The 16,652-nt window shown below is 41.2% G+C and overlaps 1 protein-coding gene across 1 annotated transcript; it reads left to right on the top strand.

Annotated features, from left to right (window-relative positions):
* Positions 1-7,511: 7,511 nt before the first annotated feature.
* ccdc43 (coiled-coil domain containing 43) lies at positions 7,512-15,869 on the top strand. Its single transcript, XM_022227695.2, has 5 exons — positions 7,512-7,726; positions 9,112-9,205; positions 9,519-9,666; positions 10,897-10,943; positions 11,827-15,869. Exons 1-5 carry the CDS (start codon positions 7,538-7,540, stop codon positions 12,015-12,017), a joined length of 669 nt encoding a protein of 222 aa, XP_022083387.2. The 5' UTR covers positions 7,512-7,537; the 3' UTR covers positions 12,018-15,869.
* The last annotated feature ends 783 nt before the right edge of the window (positions 15,870-16,652 follow it).

Genomic DNA, 16,652 nt, shown 5'->3' with positions numbered 1-16,652 from the left:
GTCTTGCAGACTTGTCAAAGCCCAAGTGCATTCATGTTAGGGTGTGTCAAAGAAGTTGGTTTTACACATGATCTAGCATGGTACTTGCATTCTGGAGGATTGAAGGTTCTAATCCAGTCAATTTCTGTGTCCATCTGTGAGAATACCATGTAAGTGTAGGCACCTACATAGATAGTTTCTCTACATAGTTTGATGATTGAATTCAAAAAGCCACATCCATATCCATTTAACACTATCCAGGCTTACGACATTGCTGATATCACTTGTATCTTATCTTTGGGGTGTGGTCACTGGCTACATGGTGTTTTGGGTTTTATAGCCTCAGACTGGCACTCATTAACCCTAACCCTCCAGCCCATTTTGGCTACAAACTCGGCCAGACGCATCAGTCTGTGTCTTTGCCAAAATGGCTTGTCTGCCCAGTGTAACAAGAACCAACAGGTCAACTCTCCCAAAGGCCAACCAGCTTGGGAGTCTGTGGTTGCCAGACACCAGAAGATCCAACGGTGGTATTCTTTAATGACCAGTTTGTTCGGCCGCTGTTGCCCAGTGCTTCAAAGCTGTTCCACCTGATGGACTGTGCTGAGTCTGCCAGGGCTTTAGGGTTAAAGATATTGACAGACTGGAATAACCACCAACATAGGGCTGGTTGGTTGAAGTATTCTAGCGATTGCAGGTTCAAATCCCACACTAGGTAATTTTTTTTTCTCATAATGAAAGAAGGTCTATTTTGGGTGCCAGGACTGTGACAAAATGTTTAACATTGCATATACTCCCCTGTGGTCCGGTTTGTAGGTTTAGTCTGCTGGCTGGTTCTTTTCCTGATTGCCCGCCTCAGCGTGGGTGGACCTTGACTGTTCTGGTGTTCTGGTTTGGACTGGGCAAGCTGGAGAACAGCGGACTGGACATACAAGGCGGGCAACTTCAATTACCACCGGTCATCAGGTACGGTATCCCGGTTGGCCAAAAGTCCAACTCTGGTATCCCCCGATTGAGGGTTTTAAAGTTATTTGAAAGGCATTCTTTGGATGCAGAAATAAGAGGTTTTACTTTTATTGGCTGCAGATCAAGTTGTGTTGTGTTTTCAGATTTTGTTGTTTTGAAATGAGTGGGAGGTTTATCGGCATTATAGCAGAAAAGGCGTGTGAATTTGTGGTGATTATGGGAAACAGGTACGTGAGTGTGCACAATAGGAACCTTTCCAAATTCAAAGGGAAACCGATCGGGGAAAAATATATTAATTTTGTTTTTCAGTGTGCTCCATAACAACTTTCAGACATGACAGAAGATTATAAAGTGACTGTTTTCAGTATGTCAACATTGTCAGTGTTGAACAAGAGGTCATTAATTCCTATAAACATAATGAAGTGCAAATGTGATCATTTGTACTTCTCAACAAAAAATGTCAAAAACCTTTCTTTTTTGTTGTCTGACAGGTTGACTGGGTAATTTTTTGATATTGTTACAAAGAGTTCATCCCGTAATTTGGAGTGGGTTCAACTGGACGCTTAGTCCTGATGTACAGCCCAAAAACTGGAGGGGAAAAAAACCCAGAGATCTTTGTCAGTTTGCGGTAGAGCAGAGGGGTTTCCATCCTGATTAGCGTTTGACAAAGGACTTCATCTGTTGCTAGTTATATACACATAAGGTACAAAAATGTATGGGCAAAGTCAACAGAATTGAAAATTGATTGAGGAAGAAGTTGTCATTTATCATGGGACATGTTGTTAAAAGACTCATTGATTTGACCTGTTTGAATAGGGATATGTGTCTTCAAAATGAGCAAGTTATTGGGCGGAAAAATGTGTACAAAGACTGGTAGATTTGTCAAGGCTTTGAAGAACTGATGTCGTCATCACTATCCCCATTTTGCATGCGGAGTTTGCCTCTCATCTTGCAGGGTTAGCATTCTGGCAGGCGTGTCCCTCTTTCAGGCCTGGCTGCTCTGGATAGTCCTAACCTTCCAGCTACGCCGACGACGAGAGAACCAACAGGCGGCCGCTCCCCGCAAGAAGACCCCAATGGGCAAATCCAAGGACAAAAAGGCCAAGAAAGATGAAGGTAAGGCCCCTCTTGACCTTTGACCTTCGACCGTCATTTTCAGTCCACTAGGTGTGCAGGGTTGTAGACCAATAATTAAGCTGCTTTAGGAGCAGTGACAAATACTTCCCTTCAAAAACTCAGGAAAATATGAGTATTGAAGATGTATACATCATCTTAAAATTTATTTCCTCATCTTTCAGTTGCTTTTTTAACTTTCTTGGGTTAACTGATGATTTTTGAAGATAGTTCTTCTAAAGATGATAATCACCATCGGTAATTACTATTTTAAAAATCAATATCACACTCATTGCAAAGTAGTTTCCAGCCCTTCTTTTTACAAGCCATTGTTTGCTTTTGCAAGAAAATACTCTTATAATTATAGCTAAGAATTTGATAATCACATGCATTTTTAAGCCTATTTTATGAGCTTCATTCATGAGTTGGCCTTATTGAAGCAAGGTTAACTCTTCATTTTATGAACTTGAGTCTACTGGTAGCTATGAAAGCATTAAAATTAGTTTTTATTACAAATTATATGTAGTACTGATCTGTTCTGATGACTAATTTAAAATTTATGATTAAATGTAGCTGTTTGAAGCCAGATTTTGAAAAATACTAACTGGGAGGCTTGGAATCATAAATCAGTTTGCTAACACCACATTCAACAGTTAACAACAGTTAAAAGATTCAGGAAACAAGATCTAAGATGGCTGCCCAGTAAAGAAGGTCTTGAAGGCAGTCTTCCTGGCCCACATGACGCACATCTTTCTTGTTACAGACAAAGGCCGCCCTGCAGCGCACAGTGTTTACAGAGTACATGTCGTATATTGTTTGCATTGTTTGGAGCCAGAGTTAATGGATCAACACTTTAACAACAACACTTTGCACTGGAGACGGCCATTGTCTCACTTGATAAAGAAGACGTGTACATCGTTATTTTGCAGAGAAAAAGGCCTCTCTGTCTAGTTTCAAATGTACAACGTAAAGTTTCTAACCGTACACTTGACTTCTTTTAACATCTGGAAATTGTAGTATCTTAAATATTGTTGTAATCTAGTCCATCATAAGTCTTAACAGGTTGTCCAGCCTTGAGACATAAGCCATTCAAGTAAATTGTGACAACAGCACCTCCTTTGCCATCATCCATGCTCCTTTTACTTAAAATGACCTTGTAAACTAACATGTGATTGATTTCTTAGGGGCCGTCCATAAAGTACGTAGGCATGAAATGCCAAACTGTTCAGACCCCCCCTTCCCCCCGTACACATTGGTGTACGCAGTGGCTTTCACAATTCCGGATGACGCTGCCGGTCCTTTGCGTCATGAGTAATGTTGCCTTTTTCTAATAATGGGCGTTGGCACGGGAAGATAAATGGTGGGGTGGACGGTGGAGAATACTGTGTTCGAATTTCAACGCACGAAAGCAAACTCTGGTATTTATTGTATGAGAAAGTGTATTGATATGACGAAAAGATTCATCTTGTGACTTCCACATAGGAGGGGTTTTAATAAACACTACTTTCATGTGTCTTTGAAGCATCTTTTGGTTTTCCCTACAGTCAACAAGGATGCTGAAGGCAGAGAGCGTGGAAGACGAGGGATTTAGGCGACATGCCCGCTGAGAATGGTGGAATGCGCACCAGAAGCAAGAGCAAGAAAAAGTAAAAAGCAGAGCAGTCCTTTTCTTGTCCTTTTTGGTCATTCCTTAAAAAATTTCTCATTTGCGTTTTTGTCTGCGTTACTGAGTATAGCCTCTCAGTGTGTTTCAGCATTGAGAATTTCTGTGTTTTTTTTTTTTTCAAAAGGGAGTTAAATGGACTTGGCCAGTTTCCCACGAATATTTCTCTGCAACATAGGATTGTTGGCACTGGGCCCTTTTTAAACTAAAATTTGACCTTTTCCATAAACTTCAAGTTTTGTTTGGTCATCTTTTCTTGCTTCTTTTTTTTTCCCACTGGGGTTACTTATAAAGTTTTCCAATCATGTAAATATTGTACAAAGTGAAGCAATGTATCCCCGGGTGCATTGGATCTTCACAAATTTCCATGGAGTTGTGCCATGTGAAACAGCAGTCCTTAGAACTTAGTTACCTTCGATGGTGCTTCAAACTGTTGACTTGGGGTAGAAGCATTTGGACATTACTAGCATTATTTTGTCGATGATTGTCATAAGCTCTTTTTGGTAGTTCTAGCTTTTAAATGGGAAAGTGTAAGGGATTAAGTGATTTCCAGCTGCATTTTCTTTTGGCCCTAATTAACATTATTAAATATCTTTTAACAAGTTGGGAGTAGAATCCATGCATGGTTAATATTGATGGTAAAATAGGCGGTTTCCTAATTTAGTGTATTAAAATATAAGGAAAAGTGGTACCTTACAAGTTTTTGTGTTCCTTAATATAGTTGTTTAATGTTTGATGCAGTTTGGTAATGTATGATGGATAATAAGTCTGTGTTTAAAGATATCTGCTTGTTGATAGCTCATTATTTAATGTTTCTTGGAGAATTCAATGGCGTGTTTTTGATAGGTTTCGTTGTTTAAATGAAATCCACCCTGTTGTAATGTCTCTTATTAAAACCTAAACAAATGAGGAGCATTAACTGTGGAATTTAATTGACAAGTAGTTTGTAATTTGTTATTATTACTTATTATAAATGTGCATCTGTGATTAATGGTTGCATTTTTCCCTGTGTCGTTGCACCTGTGAACTTGATTCCACTTCCTCTCTTTTCCTTTTTTTCCCACTTTACTCTCACATTGTACAACTGAGGTATACATGTAATAATCAGTATCGTGTGCTGTCTAATGATAGAGTGTAGGTTTTAAGAAGACTGTGTGATCTTTGGTAATTTTTTCTCTCACCAAAGAGTCTTCCGTTTTTGCTGGGCTGGTTCATTATACAGGTACCTTCTTTGTTGATGTGTGTACACTGTACCTTGAACAGTTTGTATTTGCCTGGCTATGACATTGACCCATCATTTTGTAAACAAAGGTCACGTATTCTGTTTGTTATTGTCTCTGTTGTTTATGATATTGATATGAAAGTTTCTAAGCTTAGAACAGCAGCAATAGGGGTCAGTGTTTTAGAAATGTTCACAAACTTCTGCTGTAAATTCCTTGGACCTGCTAAGCAACAATTCGCTTTGCACAGAGAACAGTTACCCAGCAAACACTGGTTACCAGCCAAAATGCCATGGTGCATATTGCTCAGAGCTGGTACCCAGCCACATTTTGCATAGCCCGTGGCAGTTCTGTAGAATCAGTCGGTATATGTTTAAAACAGCCCGTATGCTCTAAATGTGTAAAAACAAGTTGTTAATTGTACATAAATTTAGTCTGGTTCCCAGACCTGATATTTTCACTTAGGTATAATTTGTAAATTGGGTAGCTACCATTGATGCAATGTGTGACGCAGTGTCTTTAATGCAAGGTGCGCATGCCAGTTTATTTAGAAAGCAATGGTTAACAGAACATAAACAAATGTGGCAGTAAGTACACGTGTTCAAAAACAAATGTTAAAAAAGTTGAGAAAAGTTACCGTTGTGTAGCATGTGAGGAAATCTGAGAAGAAAGGTAGTTTTTAAGTGTTAGATACTTCCGAGCATTGAATACGTCCAAAATCACAGAACATGAGTCTGAAAAAGTTGTCAAAATCTAATGGTCTGGTAACTAGACTATACATAAATTATGTACCAAAAACAGTTGGCCCTGTCACAGCCCTTTTTATCCAAACCCTCAACTGTCACGGTTGCCAGTTTGGTTTCCCCTGGCACCTAATACATGAAAAGCCTTGAAAGTTTGAACCAAATGAATTTGAACGTCATACATTATGCTTGTGTAAAAACGATTAGAAATTGTGAGCTAAGTCTTGCAAGTCATGTTAGTCAGGGACATCAAATCATGCAGCAGTACCCTGAAGCGACAGCTGCTAATGCAGTTAAAGTAAACACATGAATAAGGCCCATAGGTCAGTTACCCTGTGGATATTTCACTTTGAATAATGGTCCAATGAAAGGATCTAACTGACTCCAACTGCATATCTGACCAAACGAAGTACACCTAACCAGTTCGTTGTTCACTTGAAAAATTATCTCACTGTTCAGCACTGCATATTCATGAGTAATTTTGAATATTTATCACTGAATTGTACAGTTCATGTAGATTAGATTTTAAGCCTGATGCCTGTAGATTGCTATAGCGGTAAAAAGAAGTTTCTGTTGTCATTTGAATGTTAGAACCTTAATTTTTCTCCTTGAAAACAAGTATTAAGAATTAAACCCAAATCTGTATATTTAACAACGTGAATAAGAAATTATTTCCTGTCTTCTTTTTATTTGAATGTGATACGTACCCTCCTCAGACGAAAACTTGGGATGTGCATGAAAACCTCACTGTTGGTTGTCAAAAACAACTTGCTATAAAAATAAACTTTCCCCGTTGGCAGTATTTTTGAGGTCTGTAACGAGTCCTTCTCGTAAGACTGATCAATTTGTGCTGAAAATATGTGGATTGTTGGTGCATGAACTTTATTTCATCATCGGGTATTTAAAACGGAGGTCTCACCTTTGTCATGAAGCATTGCGTAGAATATTTGTTAAACTTCATCCCAGCAATATATTCATGCATCGAAGTCCCTGAAACAAGGTTCTCGTTAATGAAGATGTGACTCACTGAACCCTAGTCCGAGCATAGGGTCCGAGTAACTTCGACTCTACAAATCCCCTTTTTAAACGTTTGGACGTGGTCCGGCGATCATATAGTACCCCGACCATGTCCAAAGGTTAAAAAAGTGATATACATAAAGATACTACGACCAATTGTAAAAGTATTTGAAATTAGATGCAAGTCTTCTTTATTGGATTGCGTGATCCTCATTTGCACTTGCGTACGTAGTAGGATGACGAATAATGGTTATATAAATGACTCTAAGTGTAACTTTTTTCTGTTGTTTTAGGTGTGTAAATGTACTCATCAAAGATGCATCAGTTTGATTAGCTTTCCCTCTATAAAAAGAGTTTTCTGATGAATGATATGCATATACGTCTTCACTTGAACCTATAACACCACTATACATCGTTTAGCTGAAAGTCCAGTAATAGGCCCCCCTATAATCCTGATTTGTAGAGTCCAAGTTACTCGGAGAGCTTAACCCCTAATTTCAATTTGAAATGCCATGCATTTGTTCCCCTCATCTGTTCCGTCTTTTATCAAAAATGTTTGCTAACTCTGCCTTTAAGCCGACCTCAAAACTGTTAAATGTTTGAAAATAAGAAAATAAGCGTTCGTATTTTGCGTATTGCTTTGACCGGTATCTTCTTCTTTGGCGCGCGGCCGAGACACCCTCTGCGCCTGTCCCATTGAAAGTTTATTAACTAATCATGAAACAGTCGTATGACAGTCTATAACTGGTGTCCGCGTCTGGCTCGCGCATAACGTTCGTATAATGCGCACAAAAATTCTATTTCCGAGCACCAGTTGATAGAAAAAGCATCCCAAGATGGCAGCGGCCATGTGCACGCTGTCCAATTCTGTCTCAGAGTTCGAAGACTGGCTGTCAAAACGATTGAAAGAAATAAATATTGACGATGAGGTGTTCGGTTCTTACATCCTTGGAGTCGTCGATACAGATGACTCAACAGATGAAGACAAAATGGAGACACTGATGGGTATTTTAGCTGAGATAACTGTGAGTAAAATAGTCGTGGCGCATTCTAGCCCTAGTGTGGCACGGACTCTCACTCCCGATCCATCCTTAGCCACACACCCGTATACGCAATTTCGTGTCGACGTATTGGACATTTCGGCGCACCCACTTATCATCGTAATTTGTTTTGCTCACGAACATGATTCTTGACCTTTCCGCTTTCCAAACACTCACGTTATTCAGGTATTTACCAGTCTTTTTGCCTTTATCCATTCAATCTCACAGGCTCGCTCTCACAGTCGCCATCTTTAAAATAAAGTCGTTGAACGTTACGTCACTTGACCCCTCATCGTCTCGACAGCTGTTCCATGTCAAGACATCTAAACTGCTGCCAAAGTTTTGGAAGAGTCCATTAGTACATGTAGTATCTTATCGACCAGTCCGTGTTTTACATATGTCTTGACATGGAACAGCCGTCGAGACGATGAGGGGTCAAGTGACGTAATGCTCAACAACCTAATTTTAAAGATGGCGACTGAGAGAGTGAGCCCATTAGATTGAATGGATAAAGGCAAAAAGACTGGAAAATACCTGAATAATGTGAGTGAAATCATTCAATAAATGGTTTTTAGAAAGCGGAAAGGTCAAGAATCTTGTCCGTGTGCAAAACAAATTACGCCTACGGTGATAAGTGGGTGCGCCGAAATGTTCAATACGTCGACATGAAATTGCGCACACGGATGTGTGGCTAAGGATGGATCGGGAGTGAGAGTCTGTGCCACACTAGTGGGGCTAGGCGCGTTCATGATCGTCTTGGCCAAGCCTAGCCCTGGTTGGACGACGTCTACATTAGTCACAATGTAATGTAGATGTCGTCCAACCTTGGACACGCCAGACATTATTGCCCTGTAGTGTAGGCCTGTAGTTTTAGTTTGAACTAGTAGTGGGCCTACTTGCTGTAGTCCAGCCTCTTGAATAAGCCTTATTCAAGTTATTTCTGATACTGTATGAGTGGTTTTGCACAACGGTAGAAAGGCATTGTGGGAAGGGAAAAGGAGCAAACATTGCCCATGAAAATTGTGAAAACTGATGCCTACGTTCCAGCACAAGATACAGCCGCGTTGAGGGCCCATTGTGGCCAGTTTTCTTTTTAAGAATACAAGTTGGCAGTCCTGTTTGCCTTCATTTGAAACAAATGCCTCCTAAGCTCTCAATAGTGCTGCTATATTTAACCAGTTAATTTAACACTTAGCTGCACTGCCGTGACTGCACACTGAATCAGTATGGAATATGGTGGAAAAAATGTTCTCACCCACCGTTCCATCCACCCTTCTTTCAGATGCCACTTGATAGAAAGCAGAACTACCACACTTTTTCTCATTTTGGCCTTTACCTGATATTTACCTGTATGTTTTTAACGTTGACAGGAGGAACCAGTGGAAGAAACGTGCAGAGAAATCCTGAAGAGATGGCAGGCGTCCAACAGCCAGACCAGACTCGAAAAAGAAGCCGGTAAAAAAGGTACATGTACCTGATGGCAGAATATGGCACGCTAGAAAATGAGAAGTCCCTCCACCACGTTGGAGAGCACGGAACTAAGCGTTTGTGGAGTTGTGTTATTAAGCAATACTAGCAAACTAAGCAGAGAGGTTGACTGATTTACAGTTCTGTAAAATCCGACAAACCATCAGGTTTATTTTTGAGCGATTCAGGAAAATGAGGTTAAAATACACAAGGACGGAAGGGAGAAAATTTGACAGACTCAAGTTTCCCCTTGAAACCTCTTTAACATTTTTTTGGTTTAATGTTGTCAACTGTTTCTCATCCCGAACAGAGGAACTTTCCACAGATGAAAAGATGTCTTCCATCATGGAGCGGCACGCCTCCACACAGAGCAAGAAGGACATCAGCAGCCCCAAGAACAACAAAGACAAGCAAAGATTGCTGGCCCGATACGCTGAGGTCGTGGATGGTGAGAGCAGATATCCTTTGACTCTTCTCTAAGTGGGAGCAACTCATGGAACATGTACTGTTAAATCGTTGTGACAGAGCTTGGAAAGAATTCCATATGGACCATCATCGTGGTGGAGTCTTTTGAACAGTGCCTGTGTATACAATTTTATAACTTGTTCCTTGAATCCAAACCCCCTAGGCCTTTTTACCCGGAATCATCCTCGATCCTCCAAGATCCTCCGATTTTCAACATGAAAAATTTACATTCAGCCAAAATCCTCCAAAAATTCTCGAAAAGGTTATTATTTGGAAGTGTGCCTACTGCCTCAATCCTTCAAAATCCTGCAATTCCTCTCATTATTTTTAGGCAGTGCGGCATTCTTGAGCAGTGCGGTTGATTCAAAAGAAATATCGGGCTGAATTCATGCACGACTGAGCAAGAACAACACAAGGTCTAACCCACGACCTTCACACATGGCATCCTTTGCAATCAGCCATGCACTTTTGCCATTCACCCTCAATCCTCCAAAACCTCCCGAAAGATTTTTGAAGGATTGAGGAGGGTTAACTATTAAGGCTTTAAGGTTTTGAGACCCCTCTCCTCGCTAAAATTGCTGAAACAGAGGCCTCCCCCTTTTAAGCTTGTTGGTGTATATGAGACTCGTACACTGTGATTATCTAATGCAGAATTCTTCCCCAGAGCTCAGATATACTGAAGCAGGTACTCCAGCTTGGGACAAGGTTAATACTGATAACTCTGTGGGGTGGCGATCACACACAGTCAATTGAAAATTTCTTCCATAGGTCGACTCACACCACCTAAGTAACCGGTAAAGAGTCAACCCTAAAAGTGGCTGGTTCCTACAAAATGAGTCCTTAGGGCTGCTTTCTTGTAATTGTGTTCTAGCGCGGATCCGAAAGAGTAAACTCAGCTCTTTGTTTTGATGTATGACTCAGTCTGGTATCCTGATGCAAATGGACACCATATGGTTGACAAACGATGAGGGTGTCTGTTGATTTACATTGTGCAAAATTCTTTTCGAGGCCTTGAACTTAAAAGTGGCTCAAGCTACTTCCTACTCTGGCTGGATGACAAAAAGACCTTTTTCAAATAAATGTTGGGCGTGCATAGTATTGTGGAGTGCACTACTTGAATAGGATTGGCGTTAAGATCCCACTGTCAAAGCATACACCGGGCAGTATTTCTACTGTCATCGGCTGTTGGCACTTTGCATTTTTTCCTTAACTGCTGTCCTTACTGATGAAGAAGATGACGAAGAAGATAGACCAACGAGATCAGAAGGCTGTATCCTTTATGCACTTTTTAAGTTTCAATTTCAAGATTATGCCTAAAGTTTGAAAAGCTGATCTGGAAAACAAAAGGGCTGTTACAGCTTTTTAATAATCATTGACGGAAATTGAAGATTGATCTAAAGTTTGTTGGTTGAGTCCATCCTTGATAAGCCTTAGAATTTCAACCACACAGGCACTCAAATGTTCCAACCATACAGCACTGATACCGACGTACATCAGTGAACTGACAAATACCCCTGTCTTAAGCCGACAGAGGCCACCAGGCTGGTGTTAAGCCAGGATTCCTTGGCATAAAAGGAACATGTATGTTCTAATTCCATTTATGGGGTTCCAGTCCATCATAGTTATGATTATGGTCAGAGAGATGCAGGTTAAAGATATAGATAGCTTTCTTTGTGGCCAGCAACTTGATATGTACAGCTGTCCTCTGGTCTCTGGGCACCAGACCCTGAGGCCAGATCCTCCAGCAAAATACAGTGTCCTTATTAACCTGACTTTCTCTCAGGTTTTCTCCAGGCACAGTGCTAAATGTGTGCAGCACTTCTCAAATGTGGGCCATGATGAATGCAACGTACTACAGAAGAGGTGCAACAAAATGCAGCAAAATGCAACAAAATGCAACAGTGGATTTGCGGATGAACAAATGCCTCGGCTGAGCGCAGTGGCACAGTGCACCCTGCCACTTGTGTTTTTGGCTATTTGTTGGTCGGCAATATACAACAAAGTCCTGACACTGTTGCATTCCTGATGCATTTGGCAGAGTCGGATTGAAGGAAAAGGAAAGTTCATGTCATGCCTTTATGACTACACTTCAATTAGTGCTGTATTCCCCGCAAAATGTCAGTTGTTAGATTCCTGAGCAGGTTCTCACTCAGTGCTGATGGCACCCAACACCAACAAAGAGAGCGTAGACCGGGCAGTGAGGGAGCAGCGGGAGAAACAGAAGGCGGAGCATGAGAAGAGGCGGGAGATGGAGCGACAGCAACGGGAGAAAGACCGACTGAAGGCGCTGGAACGGAAAGAGAAAGAGAAAAAGAGGACACAGAAAGGCGAGAGGCGGCGATAACGGCGAGAGGCGGCGATAACGGCGAGAGGCGGCGATAACGGCGAGAGGCGGCGATAACGGCAGGCTAGCACCAGGCAAGAATATTTTTGTAATGGTTATGTAAGTGCCATCTCATTGATGGATTTGAGATCAGTCTCACCATCTGGAGCACCAAAGTTCCAAGGAGGTTCTAAATGCAACAGATATAGTAAGCACAGAAGATACTTGCTCAGCTGAAACATGTTACCAGCCAAAAAGTCATGTGGTTTATAACGCTTGTGACTGGTTCCCAGTTGATTTTTTCGGGGGTACGTGAATTTCCTGAGGGACTTGTGGAAGTGTGTCCTTGAGCAAGATGTTTTACTGCCAGCACTATCAAATTGAGGTATATTGCATGGAAGACAATGCCAAAATCTGAATCGGAGATCTGAAAGAGGACAGTGATTGTATCATTACTGTATAAAATAATAAATTGTAATCTAAAGAATATTTTTACGACGTGGTCATCGTTTTGGGGATCAATAGGAGAAAAAAAATTTGAAAAAGTTTAGATAAGCTGCTTTGCCCATGGAATGGAGCCTTCATGAACATGAATCTTTGCAAGGGGCACGATGTAGACTAAGGCACCAGCTTGCCATGGTGCAGGTGGTCCGGCTGGGTAGCAACTATTGATTGGTGAAGCTGCCACAGTCGTGTGCGATTGTCTTCCGAATTTAGGCGCATAAATTTGGATTTTTCAGTTATGGTGACAAGGTCTGTTGCTGCCGAGTGCAGAATGACTAGAAATGATGATGTGAGACGGTGTATGTTCCCCACTGATCCGAAATAACCAAAGAATTTTGAACTGCCAAAGTCGAAGTGATGCAGGCCAGCCACACATTGGCCAGCCCTGGGCGGTGACATTTTGGAGCCGTTGTACTTTGGAGGAGGGTCTCATGGCTCCTTTGGCATGAGGTTGAATAGGAACGTTAGTCAGTGCAGGTATCTGGCTAGTGTGCAAGACTCTCTGGATTCACGCATTCAGTTGCATTTAAAACAGTAATTAAGCATAGTGATCTTTGTTGTATGAGCTGTGCACTGTTGGGTAACTTCCTGGTGGAAAGATGTCTGCTTTATTTTGTGTTGTAACTCAGTGTAACCTGTGCGTAAAGCGTTGGCCAGGGTTGCCCAACTGATGAATACTCGTACTTGTCACTGATTCGTGACACCATTACGGTCAGCTTGTAAACCAGCGGCCATGTCGAAAGAATGTTTGCAGTATAAAGATATATCCGAACTTTCACTTTTGGCCATGTTTCATTCAGAATCAAATGTATATTTGACGCACCACAGTCATAGGCGGCTTGCTCGTTTTGTATCCGTATGTCATCTACGGGTCCAGATTATCAAGTCTGCTCATAAATTGTGGAGCCTTGGTCCATGTCGCAAACAGTGCCCTCATGCCTGGTATGAATGGTAACAGAATCCACAAAGAGGGCGGGGGGGGAGATTTTATTTGAGTAGGTAAACACATTGATACTACAGCTGAACCATAAATTCACATCTAATATATACTGTATATACATGTATATATAAATGAATTTATTTATGGAGTGATGAGAATTATGGCAACTTTTGACTTATGAGTGGGCTGAGATTAAACACATGCAACAGGTATCTTTCATGTCTGTCTTGTGAATGGAGGCAGGGATTATGTGTTGCTGATGCCCTGGAATCTTCTGGATCATCAGTTTGGCTTTGTGTGTCGAGCTGAAAATCCTGGTAGCTGTTGGCTGGGTTTGGAAGCAGCTTAGGATCCTAGTGGCTGATCTCCGAGTATTTACCTAAGGGTTAGACTGGGAAATTCTACTGCTCCGATCCTTCTGTCTCTAGCAAATTTGACAACCAAACTGGAATTTTTGTCATTCAGAATGTAACCAACAATTCAACATTGTCTAGAGGGGATGTTTGTTGACATCCTTGTCCGCATAATTACACATGGTATGTGAGGTGCCAGGTGGTAGATTGCTGTATAAATGGTCTCCTCACTTGAGGTCAGCTGTCCCGGCACCTGTGCTGCTTGGTGCATCACTGCCAAAAACTTCTGGGTCTGGATTCCATGAGCACTATTGCAGAGAATCCTCAGTTGTCCAACGAGTAAAGTGGCATCAACAGGTAGCCCTTTGTCAGGAAAACCATTTCCCACAGTACCGGTTCATACCTGAGTGATTCAAAGCTCGCTGAGGTGTTGCATTCTAGGTTAGGGCCTGAAAGACCCACTGCTATCATTTCTTAGGGTAACATCCCTCTCTGCTGTAATTCCAGCAGAGCATCTGAGACTGGAGGATCCCACTTCTGACACCAATAAGGAAATGCTGTGCAGTCCTTGTGCCACCCTACCATCGAGAAAACCCTTGCATTTGGAAAGTGATTCATGTCACTTAAAATTGACTCATCTGCTTCTTGCTCAACTGGTGCCCAATCAACGGAGAGTACCAGTAAATGTGCATGAAATTTTGTGTATTATTCTGTGTAGAATTGCAAATCCAAGAGCTGGTTCCATTGAAGTCCGTAAATATAGATTTCCAAAATCTTTATTTCCTACTTCTTGATTTTGTACTTACTGCCACAGTATGTTTAGTTACGTTTACCTGTATCAACCTCAACTCATGATCATTTGATTACATTTACAAGTAACTTGAATATATGTTTACAGCTGCAAAAATTGTTGCGGTATTATCATATAACAAGGACTGCGTAGTTTTATTTATTGGCCTGTTACACGTAGACGCTTTACTTTATGGGATTTGAGTTTCTGTTTACAAACTTTTCCATACGGGGGTATGGGGAATGTAGTTTTCCTATCTGAAAATGACAAGATAACGTATTTGTTACAAGAATAGTTTTGATGTCTATTTTTGCCAGATCATTTATCCGAATTCTGTGATAGTTTGGTGATGATGGTTTGGTGGGACACGTATGGTCTCTACGGAGGGGTCTTACTTGAACACTTACTTGTCGAAGTGTTTGGTGTTACAAGCAAAGACAAATGAATTTGAATTAATTGGAGTTATATTCTTCATATCTCAACATGCAGGCATGAAATCAAAGCTGGGTAAAGATAAACGTTCGTTAAACCAACACTCCCCATAAATATTATGTTTCAGGTGCTATAATTACGACAATCTCTCATATGATGTTTAGGCAAACACGTAATCAGTGTTTGTAGAATGAAATGTTATTCCTGTGTGCCTGCGCCCGAGATCCATGCTTGGATCGTGTCTGGAATGAGGACTGCAGCGAAATAAACTGGACAGCAAGAGAAACTTGCCACTTCTGTCAAAGACCACACATAAAAAGTCACTCCATAGAAATAAACAATTATTGTACACAGGTATGCTGCAATATCCCTTACTAATCACATGCCCAAAAGCAAGTGATTATCTTTATAACAAAGAAGAAATTGACATGCACAGTAATTTGGTTACTGAATCAAAAGTCACACACACAATTTCTTCTTTGTTATAAAGAAAATCTCTTTTGGGCATGTGATTAGTAAGGGGTATTGCAGCATACCTGAGTACAATAATTGTTTATTTCTATGGAGTGAATTTTTATGTGTGGTCTTTGACAGAAGTGGCAAGTTTCTTTTGCTGTCCAGTTTATATGCAAGTCTACACGTATATCATGTATACATGTACTGCAATTCGCCTACCGGTTTTGATTATATTCCTTGCGTCTGTCTTATTCAGTAGTCTATCAGATGGGGTGGTGCCATACTTTGAGGTTCCACGCCTCACTTTAATTTTTTTTAAAATGTTGCTTAAACATTTAGAAATAATAAAGCACGTTTTAAATTATTTATCATAATAAAGGAAGTTAATCTGTAATGAACTTGTCTCCCTGCGTTTAATTTTATTCTTGGGTTCTCCCTAAAAACACAAAACCCCGAATTTCTCTTTCAATTCAACATGGCTGCCTTGTGAATGAGGTCCATTAGAAGCCATTACTGCGGTTTCACGCACAGCGCTCGTGGACACGGTACGCGCGCGTCATGTGCCTCTGCGACCAGTAGGATGTTCTAATTTACCAGAAGCACGCGCTGGTGCTTGCTGTGTCATGACGGCCGTAGCGTCGCCTCTGATGAATGTGTAGGGCCTACATGTATGTAGTTTTTGATAAAATATCTCGATCAAAAATGAAAGAAAGATGTCGCTGTGTTTGTGTTAAAATCGCGTCCATGCACAACCTTGATCGATTAATCACTCCTTCCCTGATGTGATTTCGATCCAAAACCGAAAAAGTCGTAGCGGCCATAGTGCAAAGCTGTTTTGTTTGGAGTACATGTCTCTCTGCCGGGCGATTGTTCAGCTGAAGGATGTTTCATTTGATAACAAGGTGCACGGTTTATTTACGGTAAATTGGCACCAAAAGTGGCGCTAAATTGGCGCGGCTAACAGCTCTGAGTGGTTGGCAACGGTGCGGTATGATTGAGCTCATGGCCTTCCAACTGAAAGGCACGTACGTGTAACTGCGTTTCTCTCAATGTGGGTGCCATATAAAGAACCAGACCAACTTCATCGTGCATGGAGACAGTGTTCGTCTCGAGACCAATGGGACTTTTCTCCTTCAAATGACAGTGCAGAGAAATCCCCATGGTTGATACCCTCCGTTGGG

Source organism: Acanthaster planci, linkage group LG02, assembly GCF_054643075.1.
Source record: "Acanthaster planci isolate LZ-2023a linkage group LG02, COTS_SCS, whole genome shotgun sequence".
Lineage (NCBI taxonomy): Eukaryota > Metazoa > Echinodermata > Asteroidea > Valvatida > Acanthasteridae > Acanthaster > Acanthaster planci.
Note: the sequence above shows the minus strand (reverse complement) of the source record. Positions and strands in the feature narration are given on the sequence as shown.

Bases quoted from the DNA above. Each gene is read 5' to 3' on its own strand.
- ccdc43 (XM_022227695.2), top strand. From the start codon at position 7,538: ATGGCAGCGGCCATGTGCACGCTGTCCAATTCTGTCTCAGAGTTCGAA. The intron at 9,667-10,896 runs ATATCCTTTGAC...TGCTGTCCTTAC, and splicing joins GTCGTGGATGGTGAGAGCAG to TGATGAAGAAGATGACGAAG. The intron at 10,944-11,826 runs GTATCCTTTATG...GTTCTCACTCAG, and splicing joins ACCAACGAGATCAGAAGGCT to TGCTGATGGCACCCAACACC.